The sequence below is a fragment of the Bos taurus genome, chromosome 13 (genome assembly GCF_002263795.3).
Source record: "Bos taurus isolate L1 Dominette 01449 registration number 42190680 breed Hereford chromosome 13, ARS-UCD2.0, whole genome shotgun sequence".
NCBI lineage: Eukaryota > Metazoa > Chordata > Mammalia > Artiodactyla > Bovidae > Bos > Bos taurus.
Window position 1 is genome coordinate 37088534 of NC_037340.1, and position 15885 is coordinate 37104418.

The window sequence follows — 15885 nt, forward strand, 5'->3', positions numbered from 1 at the left end:
CTGTGTGTGTGTGTGTGAAATGCTTGTTCATGTCCCTGGTCTGTGTTTTTCCGTTTGGGGTACTAGATTTTTCCAACTCTTAAAGGCACATAATTCCATTTGATTTTCATTATCTCCTGATTCCTCATTTTGGATCTGTAGAGTCACTTATATATAATTATTTTGCTTACTCTAACCCAATACCCTTCCTTTACCCACCCCACATCTCCATATACACAGTGTGCAGCCTCACCCTTTGTTTTATTCACTTAGAATAAGAAATGGTGAATTTGCAACTATGATCTCATATGGTACCCCAACATACAACATCAGGCCAAAGCCGCTTACCACTGCCAAGGCAGCAGAAATGATTCCAAAGGCTGAGACCCACATTTTGTTTCGTATACAGTCTCACCTGTAAATTTCGAGGGAAAAGTCATGGAACTTGTGGTGGTAGCTTCCATACTGAAATTCTAGGAATTCATAACATCTTGACTCAGACACCTCCTCAGAGCCCTCTTATGAAATAATTCCCATACCTGTCTGCTGGAGAACTTTAATTTCCAGGCACTAGCCCAGACCATCTGAACAAAAGAAGGAGGGGGAGGAGGGGACAGAAAAGTTGGGAATCTGTGCTGTTACCAAATTACACTGGTTGATTCTTATGCAGCGAGCCAAGCATGAATCCACCAACTGACCTTTCAGAACCACAAAGATATACTGCTGCTGCTGCTAAGTCACTTCAGTTGTGTCCGACTCTGTGCGACCCCACTGATGGCAGCCCACCAGGCTCCCCCATCCTTGGGATTCTCCAGGCAAGAACACTGGAGCGGGGTGCCATTTCCTTCTCCAATGCATGAAAGTGAAAAGTGAAAGTGAAGTCGCTCAGTCGTGTCCGACTCTTAGCCACCCCATGGACTGCAGCCTACCAGGCTCCTCCATCCATGGGATTTTCCAGGCAAGAGTACTGGAGTGTGGTGCCATTGCCTTCTCCGAAAGATATACTAAAGCGTTGCAAATAGCTACTTCCACTCTGATCTTCAAAGGAGTGTAAATGGAAGCAAGCAATATGAAAGTGCCCACGTCTAGGTATCCTCTCACCAACCTATGAGTCCACTTAGCCATAAACACAATCCTAAATATCTCCTGTATGTCAAAGCTTGTTTACTATATATTGTGGCTAACAAAAAGAGTGAAAGCCTCCTTCTAGAAGATTTTCATGGTTCTCCTCTGCTAGAGACGTGTGCTCTAGAAAAGAGGTTGTGTGTGTGTGTGTGTGTGTGTGCTCAGTCGATTCAGTCATGTCCAACTGTTTGTGACCCTATGGACTGTAGCCCACTAGGTTCCTCTGTCCATGGGAGTCTCCAGGCACAAATAGTGGAGTAGGTTGCCATGCCCTCCCTCTAGTGGATCTTCCCCACCCAGGGATCAAACCCAAGTCTCCTGCAGTGCATTGCAGGTGGATTCTTTACTGTTGAGCCACCAGGGAAGCCCAAGAAAGGTGGCTACTAACTGCAAAAAAAAAAAAAAAGTAACATGTGTTCCATTTTGTATATAACACGTCTTATGCCTGTTTCTTGGTTGGACCAACAAAAGTGGGAATATATATACAACATTTTAAAAAGACTGGATTTAATACTTTAACTCCCCAACAACCACAACTTTACATCTTAAAACATTGATGACAATCTCTAGGTTTCTGTTTTACTTCATTGCTAACTGCTTCAAAGCAAATGACAGATAACTGCCTCTAGAAACTTTTAGTAGGATAGGGAAACTCGATTTGAAGACTAGCAAAGTCAATTATGGAAAAGGAGCTACTGATTCCCATAGAGGAAGAATATAACTAAAGACCTTATACATGCAGGCCACATTAAAATAACTAAACTTTCTTCTTATTAAAACAGCTATGTGTGTCTGTATTTCACTTTTTCTCAAACTGCTGGTGCTATTAGTTAAACTCAGGGCCCCAAATCAGCATACACACACACACACACACACACACCAAAACAAAAGGATTTTTTTTTTATTACAGAAAAAAATTTGATTACAACCAATACTTTCTGTGGACTTCCCTATAGCTAAGATGGTAAAGAATCTGCCTTCAATGGAAGAGATCTGGGTTTGATCCCTGGGTCAGGAAGATCCCCTGGAAAAAGAAATGGCAATCCACTCCAGGATTCTTGCCTGGAGAATCCTATGGACAGAGAGGCCTGGCGGGTACAGACCATGGGGTCACAAAGAATCGGACATGATTAAGTGACTAACACACACACACACAATACTTCCTTAAAGCAACAATATTGGTTTACAGGAGTTTAAGATAAAAGTAACACAGATAAACCTTAAAATCAGAAAGATTAACAGGATAAAAGCTACATATGACATGTTAAGCCCTATTATGTCTTTCAGGTTTCTGGATTGGTGGTATAAATTTTTCAGAGGATGGGGAGAGTGAAGTATATTATTGGCTAGAGATATTTGACTTTGACTAGCTGCTGTGTTGATTCTCCCTAAATGACCTTTATTTTAATAATCAATAGGCAATGGAAGGAAATATATGAATGTAGAACACTAGTGACCACACTTGCAGATTTTCTAGTCCCCAAGAAGGACTTTGGTTAAACAGTTTATCAGAATGACTTCAGAGAGTCTTAGAACTTTAGATTCCTGCAGTGCTGGAACACAGCTCTGCAGACTCTGAACTACGGTTTATAGAGAAGTTGCAGAATCCGTGTGTCTAAAAATGTCTTCATGTGATTCCAGTGCTCAGGCTGACTTGGACATCACTGGCAGCAAAATGACCAATCCAAACAACTCACTATTAAAAGCAGAAACTACACATTAAAGAAAGCGTAAATCAGGAGTTCCCGGGTGGTCTAATGGTTAGGATATCTCAGTGCTTTCACTTCTGGGGCCTGGGTTTACCCCCCAAAAAGGCATCAGTGGATGAAATGAAGGATAATAAGCTGTAATTTATACAGAATATTAAATACCCAAACAATAGAAGTAAGTCCTTCCTTGTCAGCAATTATTTTAAATCTAAACAGATTAAATTTTCCAATCAAAAGGATATATTGTCAGAATGGATAAAACAGCATGATTCAACTATATGCTATTTACAAGAGATTCCTTTTAGATCCAAAGACATAAAAAGACTGAAAGTTAAGAGGACTGAAAAAGATACTCCATACAAATAGTAACCAAAAGAGACTTGGAGTGCCTATATTGGTAACAAACAACACAGACTATTTCAAAAACTGTTAGAAGTTTTGAGACACAAGGGCGTTACATATTTATAAAAGGGCCAATTAATCCAGAAGATATAACAATTACAAACATAAATGGACTTCATAACAGAGATCCAATATAGATGAAGCAAATATTAACAGTATTATAGAGAGAAATATATAGCTCTACAATAATAGTTGGGAAATTCAATACATCACTTTCAATAATGGATAAAACATCTAGGCAGATAATCTATAAGGAAAAGGAAAACATACAAAATATCATAAAACTTATGAGATGTGGTGACATCAGTGCCCAGAGGTAAATTTATACTACATTACAAAAAACAGAAAAGATCTCAAACCACCTTGTGGATTTAGACACCTTGTGGAACCAGAAAAAGAAGAGAAGGCCAAACACAAAACTAATGGAAGGAATAAAACAAGAACAGGGATAAATAAAATTGAAACTAGAAAAACAATAGAGAAAACCAATGAAGCCAAAAGTTGGTTATCTAAAATACCAACAAAATTGAAAGACATTTATCTAGAGTGATAAAGGGGAAAAAAAGATACAAATAACTAAATTAGACATGATGAATGGGGACTTCCCTACTGAATTTACAGAAATAGAAAGGATTTAAGAGATTACCATAAGCAACCTATGCCAAGAAACTGGATAACATAGATGAAACACACAAATTCCTAGAAATACACAAAGACATACACACTGAATCAAGGTGAAACTCTCAATAGAACATGTAACAGGTAAAGGATTGATCCATAGTCAAAAACCTCCCCCCACCTTCAAAATAAAGTCCAGGATTGATGGCTTCACTAGTGAATTTTGTCAAATATGTAAAGAAGAATTAACATCAATTCTTTTCAAACCCTTCCAAAAAACTGAAAGGAAGGGAACACTTCCTAACTTTTGATGAGGCCATGATTACACTGATAGCAATGCCAGACTAAGACATCATAAGGAAGCTACAGATAATACCTCTTATTAACATAGATACAAAAATCCTCAACAAAATTCTAGCAAACACAATTCAATAAGCATATTAAAAGGAGTATATGTCATGACCATATGGGATTTACCCCAGGAGTGGAAGAGTGGTTCAACACGAGAGCATCAATCAATGTAATACAGCACACTAACAGAACAAAGGATAAAAACCATATGAATCTCTCAAAAGGTACAGAAAAGGCACTTGACAAAACTCAATGTCTCTTCATAATAAAAACTCTCAAAAACAATGAATGGAAGGAAAGTTCCTCAAAATTATAAAGGCAATTACGAAAACTGCATGGCTGATGTTATACTCAATGGTGAAAAAAAAGAGAGCTTTCTCTCTAACATCAGGAGCAAGATAAGAATGCCCACTTTCATCAGTGATATTCAAAGATGTGATGTCAATGTGTAGAGTCTTCTCTTGTGTTGTTGGAAAAGGGCATTTGCTATGACCACTGCATTCTCTGGACAATTAGCCTTTGCCAATAGAGTTTTTCTGTATACAGTCAGCAAAAACAAGACTGGGAGCTGACTGTGGCTCAGATCATGAATTCCTTATTGAAAATTTAGACTTAAATTGAAGAAAGTAGGAAAACCACTAGACCATTCAGGTATGACCTAAATCAAATCCCTTATGATTATAAGTGGAAGTGAGAAATAGATTGAAGGGATTAGATCTGATAGAGTACCTGAAGAACTATGGACAGAGGTTTGTGACATTGTACAGGAGACAGGGATCAAGACCATCCCCAAGAAAAAGAAATGCAGAAAAGCAAAATGGCTGTCTGAGGAAGCCTTACAAATAGCTGTGAAAAGAAGAGAAGTGAAAAGAAAAAGAGAAAACAAATGAGAAAAAGAGAAAAGAGAAAACTCTCCATTTGAGTGCAGAGTTCCAAAGAATAACAAGGAGAAATAAGAAAGCCTTCCTCACCAATCAATGCAAAGAAATAGAGGAAAACAACAGAATGGGAAAGCCTAGATCTCTTCGAGAAAATTAGAGATAGCAAAGGAACATTTCATGCAAAGATGGGCACAATAAAGGATGGAAATGGTATGGACCTAACAGAAGGAGAATATATTAAGAAGAGGTAGCAAGAATACACAGAAGAACTATACAAAAAAGATCCTCATAACCCAGATAATCACAATGGTATAATCACTCACCTAGAGCCAGGCCTCCTGGAGTGTGAAGTCAAGTGGGCCTTAGGAAGCCTCATTACGACCAAAGCTAATGGAGTTGATGGAGTTCCAGGTGAGCTCTTTCAAATCCTAAAGATGATGCTGTGAAAGTGCTACACTCAATGTGCCAGCAAATTTGGAAAACTCAGGACTGGAAAAGGTCAGTTTTCTTTCCAATCCCAAAGAAAGGCAATGCCAAAGAATGCTCAAACTACCACACAATTGCACTCATCTCACACGCTGGCAAAGTAATGCTCAAAATTCTCCAAGCCAGCCTTCAACAGAATGTGAACCACTTTTTATTAGACTTACTAAATTAATATGCATCTATTTCCTAAAATAGATTTCAATCCTCACCAACATTATTTTCATTTTATATTTATTGTTGTTACAGTTATTGTATACACTATGAAATCTTTTTCATAAAAATGAACATGAAAATGAAAGGAACTCTATCATAGCAATGTCCGTTACTGAGCTTCCTCTGATAGGGTGATTTATCATCAACATGATTTTTAATGATCTAATTTCTGAGGCTCAATTAGGCTGTCCATCAATTTTCATGAAAGCAAAGTATTAGAAATCATCTGAGTTGCAAAAAGATTTAATACTAAATGAATAGACTCATTCATTTTCTCAAAAACAGCACTCTGTCTGGCACCTGAGAAATCTGTGGGCCCTGGAGAAACTCATCACAGTAAGCAGAGGGAGAGAGGCAGGTCTCACCTTTATGGAGAGGTCTTTGTAGAAAGCGAGACCCTCCACCCCACTGGGACCGCTCACCACCTCTCAGCCCTTGGCAAAGCAACCTCTGGAAAGTCGGCACAGGCAGGCTGGGGATCTTCAATTTCTTTTTAATCCATATACTGATGTAACCTTAACAAGCATTCACATAGCACTAAGCATGTGGGGGCCCAATTGTAAGGTTACCCACTTGAAAAACATTTAGGAAAAGCTCCTTTTTATTTCTCCCTCCTAGAGATTTGCAATCAAACCAGAATATTAAAATCTAAAGAAAGCTGTTTCACTTTCTTTATCACAGAATTTTTGAAACCAGTTTGCTCCCCCACCCCAATCTTTTCTCCCAAAGAATACACAGTTGTATAGAAAGAGACTTTAAGTCCGCTGCTCTGGTCCCCAGAGCTCCAAACTGAGTCTCCTGTGAGTTCATATGTGGCCTGACCTGTTCATGACAACTACAGGCCTCTCTAGTCTTCAGGGGACCTGAGACTGGTTGGTTTTCATGGACTGTTACCTGCTAGGGCAGTGTTAATCTCTGCCCCAGCCTTCCTACTCACATTATCCATTTTTAGATGGATGTTTTGCTACAACAGGAAGGTGTCTGTGCTACTGATGTGGGGGCAACACCCACTGCAGCCATGAACTTGAAGCCTTATGATCAGCTCTCAAATAACCACCAGTGGATGGTCAGTTTGGTGCCTCCCTATCTGTCTTTCTGGGCCCCGTGGTCCATGATGATGTGGGCCAAGTCAAGAAGGACTATGATTAGAGGCAGAGTACAATTAAAATCCAAACATACATGAGTGGTATGTGTATGTGAGAAAGAGACTGTGTCTCATCAAATGACTGCTTTTTATTACACCCAGAGCCATGTGGATTGTAATCATCCGGTTTGAATTGTCCATCTTTTCATTGCCAAGCACAAAGAGTTGGCTACATTATCATGGTGAAGATGAGAAAACACAGTTCAAGTACCACCTCTAGGGAGAGATGTCCCCAAAGCTGTTCACTACCTGGAAAGAGGGCCGGGTTCCCTGACTTGAGTCACATTTTGGAACACCGCAGGCATATGATCTAAGACACCACTGACAGTACACAAGAACAAGTCCCTGCTAGCCTTTCCACCAGGAAGACCCCAGGACTTCAAGTTAGAAATCAGTCAATATGCGATGCACCAGTGCTGAACATTTTGGTTTGCATGGAGATCCAGTCAGATTCTCCACTCTGACTGCAGCTCAGAACTCAAACAAATCAGTCATATCTGCTGGGAAAGAAGGCTGGAGAGCAAGCTGGTGGGGCATCTCTGTTCTTGGAACACAGGAACCGTGAAGCGTGTCTGCCTGTACCTTCATTCTGCACACCACCTTCACTCTACCCAGAACGAGTGCTGGTGAGAGCCAGAGGCCAACCACATGAATGACTGGTCCAGCCTCAACTGGAACTGGCGTGGCCCTTGGGAAGCCTGTGTTCTCACCTGTGAAGCTGCAAAGTAACCGATGCATTTTTATAAGCCTCTGCAAACCAAGGAGAACAGAAATCAAAACAGCTGGAAGAAACAAGATAAGGCATTAAAATTAGTTTTTGATCTTAAAACCACTGGAGGTTTCCTGGGACATTACCCTCCCAAACTCCCATTGATGGGAAGACAAGAAGAGCAGAAATCAAATGGTTTGGTTACAGGTGACGGGGGAGAGCTCTCAGCACGTCAGGTCATGAGTTCTAGATGTTAAGGTTCAGGGAAACGTGCCAGTGAAGGGCCAGGAAATAAACACCACACAGCGAGGCCATGAGCAGGATACTCTACATGCTCAGTGAAAACTCCTAGACAAATTCGGCTTAAATATTTTATCTTTAATGCTTTGTAGAACGGCTGGGGAAGGAGAGTGGGGTGAGGAAAACAAAGTAGCTAGATTAAAATTTCTTTCATGTAATGAGATACGCAAAATATAGCTAAAAATAATAATATGTCTAAGTGTAAGTCTTGAGGAATACAGCTCTTTTTATTAAATAAGAAGTAACTTTTAATTAGACTAATGTTCCTCCTTTGGTTTCAAATAGTCCTGATTCTCTGAAGATGCTAATTGTCTACACCCTTCATGTGTCTTATGACCGTAATTTTAACTTTTTAAAGCAGCTGGATGATGTAAATATGGATCTGTGAAAAGCAGAATATATACTTGGTACTATATACATATATGTATATATACACAATAAATATGTCAAGCTTTCCTATCATTTACCAACCTATTAAATTTTTTATAAAAATGTAAAGTTAAAAAAAAAATGGTACAATTAGCACCAGAACACTGAAAAAACAAGGAGATATGTTGCTGAATCAGAAACTTCTGGCTTCTCATCCTTTATAACACCTCTGAAGGTAGTTAGCAAGATTCTTCTTTTAATCCCTGGCCATGCTTTGCCACTCTGCCGTCTTTAGTGTAGGTTTATGGATGTTCATAATGTTCTTGTTCAACAACTGTCATAGGAAGCAAATTCTGTTCATTCATCTCAAATATCCGGTTCTGCTGCTGCTGCTGCTGCTAAGTCGCTTCAGTCGTGTCCGATTCTTTGCGACCCCATAGACGGCAGCCCACCAGGCTCCGCCGTCCCTGGGATTCTCCAGGCAAGAACACCGGAGTGGGTTGCCATTTCCTTCTCCAATGATGAAAGTGAAAAGTGAAAGTGAAGTCTCTCAGTCATGTCCAACTCTTCTGAAGTCAAGTCGCTTCAGCCGTGTCCAATTCTTTGCAACCCCATGGACTGCAGCCTACCAGGCTCCTCTGTCCTTGGGATTTTCCAGGCAAGAGTACTGGAGTGGGTTGCCATTGCCTTCTCCAAATATTCGGTTCACTGCCCATCAATCAGGGCCCAAGCCATGTCCCAGGCCCTCCTAGAGTTGTCCTCTCCTGACCACACTAGTGCACATTCACCCAACTTCCTCCTAAATTCCTGCAACACTCTCTTTGGTATCACTGAAAATTCAAAACTTACCACCTGACATTGTCATTTATATATATAGACATAATATATAAAATGCAGTATGTAAGATATATGTAAAATATATAAAAATTATATAGAGCCCCTTGAAATAAAGAATTCTATTGAATTGGTTTCAGATGACTTGGTGTATTTTTTCTTGTCCTCTGCTTGTATGATATTCATCTGAAATTCAATTATTATTAGAACTGCAAGAAATAGAAGAATAGGATCTTACTTCCTAGAGGTCCCACGTCAGAGTCCACGTTCCCTGGTCTCATGCTCCCTTGAGTTCCCCTCTCTCTTTCATCTCCAACTTTTTATTATTTTTATAGGTTTTTGTACAATATTTTCTCTTTACCTTTTTATTTTGAAGTATGTTTCATAACTTCCATTCTTTGCTGTATAATGTTTCTCAGAAGACAAAGTACACACTCCTATCCTCACACCATCTGTGTGTTTAGGAGCTGTTTGACTTTGTCTCTGTGTTTGACTTACATTTTCATATTTCACAATATTACCACATGCCAGGCGAGGCAAACATTTTCCTGTCTGCTTCTCATTTTGACCCATGTCACGCTAAAATGAAGCAAAAGAAAGGGTTGCAGACAGACCATTGAATGCTTTATTTAAGATGCTGGCCTTTTATAATTACATTTCATACTTTCCAAAGACGAGCCCGTGCATCAGAGGTATGGCCAGTCATTTGGCGCCTTCTGCAGGACACAAAGAGCCACAAGCTGGGAAAATTAGATCTGATTTAATGAACATCAAGGTGGCCACCACATTCCTAGAACCACTCTGAATAAACTGTTTCCTGCAGTCAAAATAACTATACTACCTAAAGCAATCTACAGATTTGATGCAATTTCTATTAAATTACCAATGGTGTTTTTCATAGAACTAGAACAAAAAATTTTACAGTGTGTATGGAAATACAAAACACCCTGAAGAGCCAAAGCAATCTTGAGAAAGAAAAGCAGGAACTGACAGAATCATGCTCCCTGAATTCAGACTATACTACAAGCTACAGTAATCAAAACACTGGTACTGACACAAAACCCAAAATATATGGCATAGTTCAATAGAACAGGATAGAAAGTTCAGAAAGAAACCCACACACTTATGGTCAATTAATCTAGGACAAAGGAGGCAAGATGATGCAATGGAGAAAAGACAGCCTCCTTAATAAGCTGAGCAGAGAAAGCTGGACAGCTACATGTATAAGAATGAAATCAGAACACTCCATAACACCATCCACAAAATATAAACTCCAAATGGATTAAAGACTTAAATGTAAGAACAGACACTATAAACTTCTTGGAGGAAAAGAACATAGGCAGAACACTCTCTGCCACAAATCACAGCAATATCTTTTTTGAACCACCTCTTAATGAATATAAAAACAAAAATAAGCAAATGGGACCTCATTAAACTTAAAGGCTTTTGCACAAGATATCATAAACAAGACAGAAGACAACAGAAAGGGGGACAATATTTCCAAATGATGCAACTGACAAGAGATTACTCTCCAAAATATTCAGGCTTTCCAGGAGTCATGTACATATGTGAGAGCTGGACTATAAACTAGACTGAGTGCTGAAGAATTGATGTTTTCATACTGTGGTGCTGGAGAAGACTCTTGAGAGTCCCTTGGACAGCAATGAGAACGAACCAGTGAATCTTAAAAGAAATCAACCCTGAATATTCATTGGCATGACTGATGCTGAAGCTCTAATACTTTGGACACTTGATGCAAAGAGCCTACTTACTGGAAAAGACCCTGATGCTGCGAAAGACTAAAGGACAGAGGAGAAGGGGGCGAAGAGGATGAGATGGTTAGACAGCATCTTCAACTCGATGGCTGTGAGTTTGAGCAAACTCCGGGACATGGTGAAGGACAGGAAGCAGGGTGTGTTGCAATCCATGGGGGTCGCAAAGAGTTGGACATGACTGAGCAAGGTAACAATAACAATAACATGCAGAGGTTCACAAAGAAATGTGACTGGAAGGGGTGACTACAACTGGGAGTTGATATCAGTCAGCTCAGTTCAGTCGCTCAATCCTGTCAGACTCTTTGTGACCCCATGGGCTGCAGCATGCCAGGCCACCCTGTCCATCACCAACTCCTGGAGCTTACTCAAATTCATGTTCATTGAGTCAGTGATGCCATCCAACCATCTCATCCTCTGTCGTCCCCTTCTCCTCTGTCCCTCAGTCTTTCGAAGCATCAGGGTCTTTTCCAGTAAGTAGGCTCTTCGCATCAAGTGTCCAAAGTATTAGAGTTTCAGCATCAGTCGTGCCAATGAATATTCAGGGATGATTTCTTTAGGATTGACTGGTTGGATCTCCTTGTAGTCCAATGGACTCTCAAGAGTTGTCTCCAACACCACAGTTCAAAAGCTTCAATTCTTCAGCGCTCAGCTTTCTTTATAGTCCAACTCTCACACCCATACATGACTACTGGAAAAACCATAGCTTTGACTAGATGGCCCTTTGTTGGCAAAGTAATCTCTCTGCTTTTTAATATGATATCTAGGTTGGTCTAGCTTTTCTTCCAAGGAGTAAGCATCTTTTAATTTTATGGCTGCAGTCAACATCTACAGACATTTGGGAGCCCCAAAAGATAAAGTCTCTTACTATTTCCATTGTCTCCCCATTTATTTGCCATGAAGTTATGGGACCGGATGTTGTGATTTTAGTTTTCTGAATGTTGAGTTTTAAGCCAATATTGTCACTCTCCTCTTTCACTTTCATCAAGAGGCTCTTTAGTTTTTCTTCATTTTCTGCCATAAGGGTGGTGTCATCTGCATACCTGTGATTATTGATATTTCTCCTGGCAATCTTGATTCCAGCTTGTGCTTCATCCAGCCTGGCATTTCACATGATGTATTCTGTATATAAGTTAAATTAGCAAGGTGACAATATACAGCCTTGATATACTCCTTTCCCGATTTGGAAGCAGTCTGTTGTTCCACATCCAGTTCTAACTGTTGCTTCTTGACCTGCATACAGATTTTTAGGAGGTAGGTCAGGTGGTCTGGTATTCCCATGTCTTTAGGATTTTTCCACAGTTTGTTGTGATTCCCACAGTCAAAGGCTTTGGCATAGGCAATAAAGCAGAAGTAGATGTATTTCTGGAACCTGCTTGCTTTTTCGATAATCCAGTGGATGTTGGCAATTTGATCTCTGGTTCCTCTGCCTTTTCTAAATCCAGCTTGAATATCTGGAAGTTCATGGTTCAAGTACTGTTGAAGCCTGGCTTGGAGAATTTTGAGCATTACTTGCTAGTGTGTGAGATGAATGCAATTGTGCAGTAGTTTGAACATTCTTTGGCATTGCCTTTCACTGGGGTTGGAATGAAAACTGATCTTTTCCAGTCCTGTGGCTACTGCCGAGTTGTCCAAATTTGCTGGTATATTGAGTGCAGCACTTTAACAGAATCATCTGTTAGGATTTGAAATAGCTCAACTGCAATTCCATCACCTCCACTAGCTTTGTTCATAGTGATGCTTCCTAAGGCCCATTTGACTTCGCATCCGGGATGTCTGGCTCTAGGTGAGTGATCACACCATCACACTTATCTGGGTCATGAAGATCTTTTTTGTATAGTTCTCCTGTGTGTTCTTGCCACCTCTTCTTAGTATCTTCTGCTTCTCTTAGGTCCATACCATTTCTGTCCTTTATTGTGCTCATTTTTGCATGAGATGTTCCTTTTATATCTCTAATTTTCTTGAGACGTCTCTAGTCTTTCCCATTCTATTGTTTTCCTCTATTTCTTTGCATTGATCACTAAGGAAGGTTTTCTTATCTCTCCTTGCTATTCTTTGGAACTCTGCATTCAAATAGGTGTATCTTTCCTTTTCTCCTTTGCCTTTAGCTTCTTGTCTTTTCTCAGCTATTCGTAAGGCCTCCTCAGACAACCATTTTGCCTTTTTGCATTTCTTTTTTTGGGGGCTGTACAATGTCACAAACCTCCATTCATAATCTTCAGGCACTCTGTCTATCAGATCTAATCCCTTATATCTATTAGACACTTCTACTGTATAATCATAAGGTATTTGATTTTGATCATACCTGAATGGCTGCAAAAAATGTAATCAATCTGATTTTGGTAGTGACCATCTGGTGATGTCCATGTGTAGAGTCTTCTCTTGTGTTGTTGGAAGAGGGTGTTTGCTATGACCACTGCGTTCTCTTGGCTAAACTCTGTTAGCCTTTGCCCTGCTTCATTTTGTACTCCAAGGCCAAATTTGCCTGTTACTCCAGGCATCTCGTAACTTTCTACTTTTGCATTCCAGTCCCCTATACTGCAAAGGATATCTTTTTTGGGTGTTTGTATTAACATCCAAATTACCTAGAATTATCTAGAAGGTCCTGTAGGTCTTCATAGAACTGTTCAACTTCAGCTTCTTCAGCATTACTGCAATTACTGGGAGTTGATATACTACTTAATAAATGACAGGGAGTAGGAGAATAAGGCATCTTGTAAAAAACAGGTGACTTGGGTGAGGAGGGATACTTACAGGAGAACAAATAACATTTAGGAAAGATAAATGGTACCTCAGGTGGATATACGGGAGATAAGGGAGTTTTGTGAAAATGTTTGTTTGTCTGGTGCTTTTTCCAAAATAAAAAGTCTTTTTCCAAGACTTTTTCCAAAAAGCAAAGCAAAAATAGATAGATAGGTAGATAGGTAAAGAAAAGGTGAAACGTCTTGGGCAAATCTTATTTATCCATGAGGAACTTTCTCTAATTTTAATACTGTCTCCAAAAGTAAATCAAAAGTCAACTAAAACTGACTCAAAAATGCATTCCTTTTTATAGTTGAATAATACACAGCTTCTTTATCTATTCATCTGTTGATGGTCATCTAGGTTACTTCCATGTCCTAGCTATTGTAAATAGCGCTGCAATGAACACTAGGGTACATGTGTCTTTTTGGAATTTGCTGTATGATGCAGGGAACTCAAAGCTGGTGCTTTGTGACAACCTAGAGGGGTGGAAAGGGGAGGGAGGTGGGAGGGAGGTTCAAGAGGGAGGGGACATATGCATACCTATGGCCGATTCAAGTCAGTGTATGGCAGAAACCATCACAATATTGTAAAGTAATTATTCTCTAATTAAAAATGAAAACATTTTTAAAGTTCATTCATTTAAAAGGCAAAAACTCAGGCAAACTTTATTTCTCCATGAGGAAGGACCTGTGAATCTGTGTTTGAGGGTTCAGGATGGGGAACACATGTATACTAATTAAATAATTTTCTATTAAAGAAAAAAAAATAAAGTTACATATAGTAAGCTTTATGCTTCTATTAACAATTGTAATACATCAAAACATTGACGGTAGCCATAACATCAGTATCTAAATCTTTGGGTCTATATATAGTGATAAAAAGTGGAACATACAAAAAAGCTATCAATCAACACCACTAAATATTAATGACAAGTCTGGCTTTTTGGGTGCTGTTTAAACAGCAGGTATTAGGGCTCAGTCTGAGTTTGTAAAGGGTGTTCCTGGTGGCTCAAATGGTAAAGAATCCACCTTCAATGCACATGACCCGAGTTTGATCCCAGGGTCTGGAAAATCCTCCTGGAGAGGGAATGGCTCCCTGCTCCAGTATTCCTGCCTGGAGAATTCCATGGACAGAGGAGCCTGGTGGGCTACAGTTCATGGGGTCGCAAACAGTCAGACATGATTGAATGACTACACTATTGCTTAGAATATGGAAAACTCAACAGTGCTGGTTTTTAAATATGCTTAAAAGTAAGTTAGATGCAGAGAAACATCACTTAAAACGCTATATAAATTTTCATCATACAGATGTAATACAAAAATACTTTCCTTTAATAAAGATTTTCTCATCATCTTTAATGGAAAACAATGAAATGTCATGGAAACAGTCCAGTAGGGAAACTTTTATGATTTATCATTCTAAATCATATATTTTTCCTTCAAAATCTGTGTATACTGTGCTTTTGTTTTCAAAATTTGGTCATCATACACATTTGACCCATCTGCAGATACATGAGACACTGTAAAGGCATCAGATGCAAATTCAGCATCAACTGGAAAGAAAAGGAAAGAATTATATTCTTTACCTAAAATACTTGAGTTAACTAAGCATTAGTAAAAACAAAAAACAAAAAAACTGCCAAAAGCCTGAGACCTTTCCTAGTGTTTCGAAGAATGAAAAATATCTCTAGATGGCACCACATAAAATACAAGATTACAATTTTATAATCTGCTTATGGTCGCACGTGTGACTGAGTATCAGAGTTTCTGGTTTTCTCATCCTTCATTCATTTACTAAGTAACTATGTGCAAAGGTGTGCATAGTGACAAGCACTGGAATTATAAGATGAAGGTGACCCAGTCCACCATGAAAAATGAAATGCAAACTGGAAAAATAGACAAACAGGCAATTTCCTTACAGAGTCATAAATACAAAGACAGCTATAAAAGATGGCACAAGGAACATTCAGAAGGGACAGCCAGCTTTGTGTCAATACTGCCAGCTTTTTGGTAGAAGTGATATATATGTTGAAAAGCAGAGACATTACTTTGCCAACAAAGGTCCGTCTAGTCAGGCTATGGTTTTTCCTGTGGTCATGTATGGATGTGAGAGTTGGACTGTGAAGAAGGCTGAGTGCCAAAGAATTGATGCTTTTGAACTGTGGTGTTGGAGAAGACTCTTGAGAGTCCCTTGGACTGCAAGGAGATCCAACCAGTCCATTCTGAAGGAGATCAGCCCTGGGATTTCT

At 39.4% G+C, this 15885-nt stretch overlaps 1 protein-coding gene across 17 annotated transcripts in view; it reads right to left on the reverse strand.

Annotated features, from left to right (window-relative positions):
• LOC100337001 (ankyrin repeat domain-containing protein 26) overlaps nt 1-15885 on the reverse strand; it is a 91221-nt gene that overhangs the window by 23949 nt on the left and 51387 nt on the right. For 5 of the 17 annotated variants that reach the window (XR_009496884.1, XR_009496885.1, XR_009496882.1 and 2 more), the window contains exon 21: nt 7619-7690. The exons of 1 other annotated variant lie outside the window; for it this stretch is intronic. Coding sequence is in view for 12 of the 16 variants with exons in the window: in XM_059892932.1 (XP_059748915.1) it covers nt 7619-7690 (72 nt within the window). In the remaining 4 variants the exon portion in view is untranslated. Of the gene's footprint in view, nt 1-5742; nt 7691-14947; nt 15190-15885 lie in introns of those variants that run through there. 11 more of the 17 variants (XM_059892929.1, XM_059892930.1, XM_059892928.1 and 8 more) reach the window with 6 other exon arrangements.